Source organism: Papilio polytes, unplaced genomic scaffold (assembly GCF_000836215.1).
Source record: "Papilio polytes unplaced genomic scaffold, Ppol_1.0 DF824325.1, whole genome shotgun sequence".
Lineage (NCBI taxonomy): Eukaryota > Metazoa > Arthropoda > Insecta > Lepidoptera > Papilionidae > Papilio > Papilio polytes.
In genome coordinates, this window is record NW_013524879.1 from 1,195,899 (window position 1) to 1,199,636 (window position 3,738).

The following is a 3,738-nucleotide window of genomic DNA, read 5'->3' on the forward strand; positions in this document are numbered from 1 at the left end:
TGACGTCAGACGTCAGTGTCTCAACCAATCACAATCGAACGATAATCGCTTTCGTTTCGTTCATGTTTTTTACTGTCTAACCCTGCAGTACCGAATAAATTACTGGGCACTTGAGTTGTCACGTCGAGCTAAAGTAAACTGTTGTTTTTGACGTGCCAACTATAAATGGTTTACATTTAGGTACTGCAGTGGCAGCGCATCTGGTTGCCCATTTGTCCCAGTTGTGTGGTAACATGGGGCATGGTACTATGCCACAACCCAGCGCTCTCATCTTAGAAGCACCTTTCAATAACCTGATTGAGGAAATTGAGAGTCATCCATTTTCTAAAGTACGTATGCATATTCTTAAATACACGCTCAGGGATACTTTAAGTGTAGATTAAGAGAAAAATATAGACAAATGAAAGCAGTGGTTTCCAACATTGGTCCGCAAAAAAATTGTTCTTCGAATGATTTTTTAAATTTAGTAAACAGTCTTAGGTCGACATCTTCAAAGATCTATAGGCCTAGCATTTTTTTTAAACATTTGTATTGATGTCGACTGAAATATAAAAGTGATTCCTGGCCAAGAAGATTGGAAATCTCTAAGATTGCATAGTCTTGTAAAGCCATCACCAACTCACTACGTCCCCACAGAGGCGGAGCCTATCCTAAGTTAGTTACTAGGCCTTAGTCTAGTATATTTGAATTTCTTCTCCGATACCTGCAGACGATGTTTTCCTTCACCGTAAGCACATACGTCAGGTATTACTTTGTACCACCTATGTTTCATTTAGTTGGTGTCCTGGCTGCCGTATTACAAGGCGACGTTCTTGAAGCCGTTTTCAGTGTCATCAGAATACGCGTTTACAACAGACCAGTACTTAATGTTGGCACCACAAGTACCAATACTTATCCTGCACTCTAGGAGCGATAGGATCGTACCTTACGAGCTGGCTGTAAAGGTATTTAGACCTCTAGATTATGTTATAAATAAAGGTGAAAGGTCTGCTTGATTGTGTCCTATATGGTTAAATATATCCAGAGATTAAAATCTATATAGAGAAGGCATATTTGACACTTCACTTGAAACATTTTTCACATGATTTTACTATTGTCTATCGATATATCCTTGAAACCACATGTCTATATAATTAACTAGCTGTTCCCGTGCGGCTTCATTCGCATGAAATTGTGAAATTTTTATTTTATCTTTTACATTTGTCAAATTATCAATAGCAAATGTCAAAATGACATGACATGACAAATCGTAGCAATCTTACTTTCTTGATGGCAGCAACTTATGGTCTCTTTCCCATTAGGGTTTTTATCCAAAATATTTACCCCCTAAGTGAAAAATATATAGACTAAAGCGTGACGTAAGTGTAGGGCATTTTAAAAAAAGAATTGTTCAAAAATATGTTGTAATTGCTGACATCTTAGGCAACAAAGAATTGTGTGTTTACGCTTTATTATAATAGTATAGATAATTAATTGCAAAAAAGCAAAAGATGTTTGTTAGAGTTTGAAGACTTGAACGGGTCTCGATGAAAATCTTTGATGTAGAGGATAGTGTGAAAGAAAACATAGGCTATTTATTTTTGTTTTCTTTTATTATACAAGCAAAAGCTATTCTGTTAATAATTGTATTTCCAGTTGTACAATAGTACGGTAGCGAGCAGACGGGAAGCTAGCTCTCAGGCGCCGGTGGTACTGCACGGCTTTGAACGCGGCCAGGGTCTAGGACACAATAACCTCTGTCAAGCGCCTGATCTGCCGCACGTCGTCAGGTAAATACGGTAGCTAGAGAAGGGATACTACTGACAGAGTAATGGGTATATGCTAGAAGCCGAATAGGAGCAGAACGCAAGCTGTGGTCGGTCTCAAACCTTTGAATCAACTATCCTAAAACTGTTGTGCGACTGTCGATTGTTTTGCTGCAAATTCAATTGTTTAGTTGCACAATTAAAAACTCTTTTAAAAAAAAAAAAACTTGGACGATGTAACCGCGAATATGAAATAATAGATTTAACAACTGAGGTGGTTTTTAAATGTGTGTTGAGACGCGAGATTTCTACAAAGATTTCAACACATACAAAATAAATGTATTATAATCCGTTTCGACCGGAAATAGCCGCATTTTTGTCAGGGGCAATATTAATGTTTTAGTAACATTGTAGATTTTACGGTGTTCTGGGAATTTTGATGGACACTTTATAAATTAGTGTTCTTTATTTCAACCTATGTACAATCTTCTATAATACTGAAATAAATTTTAAAACATTTTTGTGTTTATCTGAATGTTGGGCAGTAAAAGGGACGGATGAAAGGAGACTACATTTGGCGGAAATGCGAGTGTCAAGATGGATGTGTGGTAACACGATTGGATAAGATACGAAATGAGTATATTTGGGGGAGTTTGAGAGTAGCCCCAGTGGTAGAGAAGGTAAGGAGTAAAAGGTTAGAGTGGTATGGGCATGTTATGAGAAGGGATGATCACATGTTACAAGGATGTGAGTTATGGTGGTAAACCGGTAGAGGTAGACCTAGAAAGAGATGGATTGCGTGAAAGGTGACATAATCAAGAGAGTGATGACTGAGATGACGTATGATAGAGTTATTTGGATGACGAAAACCCGGTGCACCTTACGGGAGTAGGATAAGGCAGGGGAGATTTTTTTTTTTTTATATTAACGTTTAATTTCTTTTTACAGTAGTTTCCTGCAGACCGTCGAGAAGTATGAACAACACAAGAAATAATTTATTTCATTAAAAAACAAACTAAATATTTGTTTCATTTTCATTTCAAGCAATACTTTAATTTATAAGTTGATTTTAAAAAAGATTGAATTTTATTTTCGATGCATTCATAAATAGAATAAAAAGTGAATAGAACGCAGCAAATTTTATTTGTATCACGTTAGTAGTTTGTATTTTTTTACGAATACAATTTGTACAAATTGGAGGCGATATTTTATAGCCGTTTTATAGTAAGCGTCAGACAATAAATCTTTTTGATTAAGAGCATCTAGGGGTGTCCAAAAATTTTTTATTATCGTTCGCGGTTTAAAACTTCGTATCTCCTACTTTAATAGATTTTAATTTGTGAGTTAGTATTTAGGATTTTTTCTTCATCGAATTTTTGTGACAAAAAAAGGAAATTTAAAATTTGCAATAGTTACAATAAACAAAAAACAATACCGTCTATTCCAAGTAGATAAAAATATAGTTTATATTTTAAACTAGCTGTTCCCTTGCGGCTTCATCCGCATGAAATTATAAAAACTTTATCTTATTGTTTACATTTGTCAAATTACAAATGTCAAAATGACATGATGACAACCTTGCTTCCTTGATGTTGGCAGCAACTTATGGTCTCTTTCACACATTAGTGTCTTTATCCAAAATATTTACCACCTAAGTTTAATGGCGTGAAAATATATAGCCTAAAGCGTGACGTAAGTGTAGGGCTTTTTATTAAAAAAAGAATTATTCATTAATATGCTGTAATTGCTGACATCTTAGGCAACAAAGAAGTGTGTGTTTACGCTTTATTATAATAGTATAGATATAGATAACCTTGTTATCAAAGATTTGCAAGAATTTTATTTAACTTTAAATTACGTCCTTAGAACTAAAACCAAAAAACAGTCTCTCAGTAATTTTTCCTTTTTTTACCTTTACCCTGTTACTGTAGTTATTCTTTTTTTTTATAGCATAAGGTGGCAAACGAGCAAGCAGCGCGGCGCCAATATGGCG

The 3,738-nt window shown here is 35.2% G+C and overlaps 1 protein-coding gene across 1 annotated transcript in view; it reads left to right on the forward strand.

The window, feature by feature from the left end:
- Nucleotides 1-2,765, forward strand: part of LOC106100025 (monoacylglycerol lipase ABHD12-like) — a 5,981-nt gene extending 3,216 nt beyond the window's left edge. The window contains exons 7-10 of the mRNA XM_013278762.1: nucleotides 181-329; nucleotides 777-944; nucleotides 1,636-1,769; nucleotides 2,694-2,765. Coding sequence (XP_013134216.1) covers nucleotides 181-329; nucleotides 777-944; nucleotides 1,636-1,769; nucleotides 2,694-2,739 — 497 coding nt within the window. The 3' untranslated portion in view covers nucleotides 2,740-2,765. The remainder of the gene's footprint in view (nucleotides 1-180; nucleotides 330-776; nucleotides 945-1,635; nucleotides 1,770-2,693) is intronic.
- The last annotated feature ends 973 nt before the right edge of the window (nucleotides 2,766-3,738 follow it).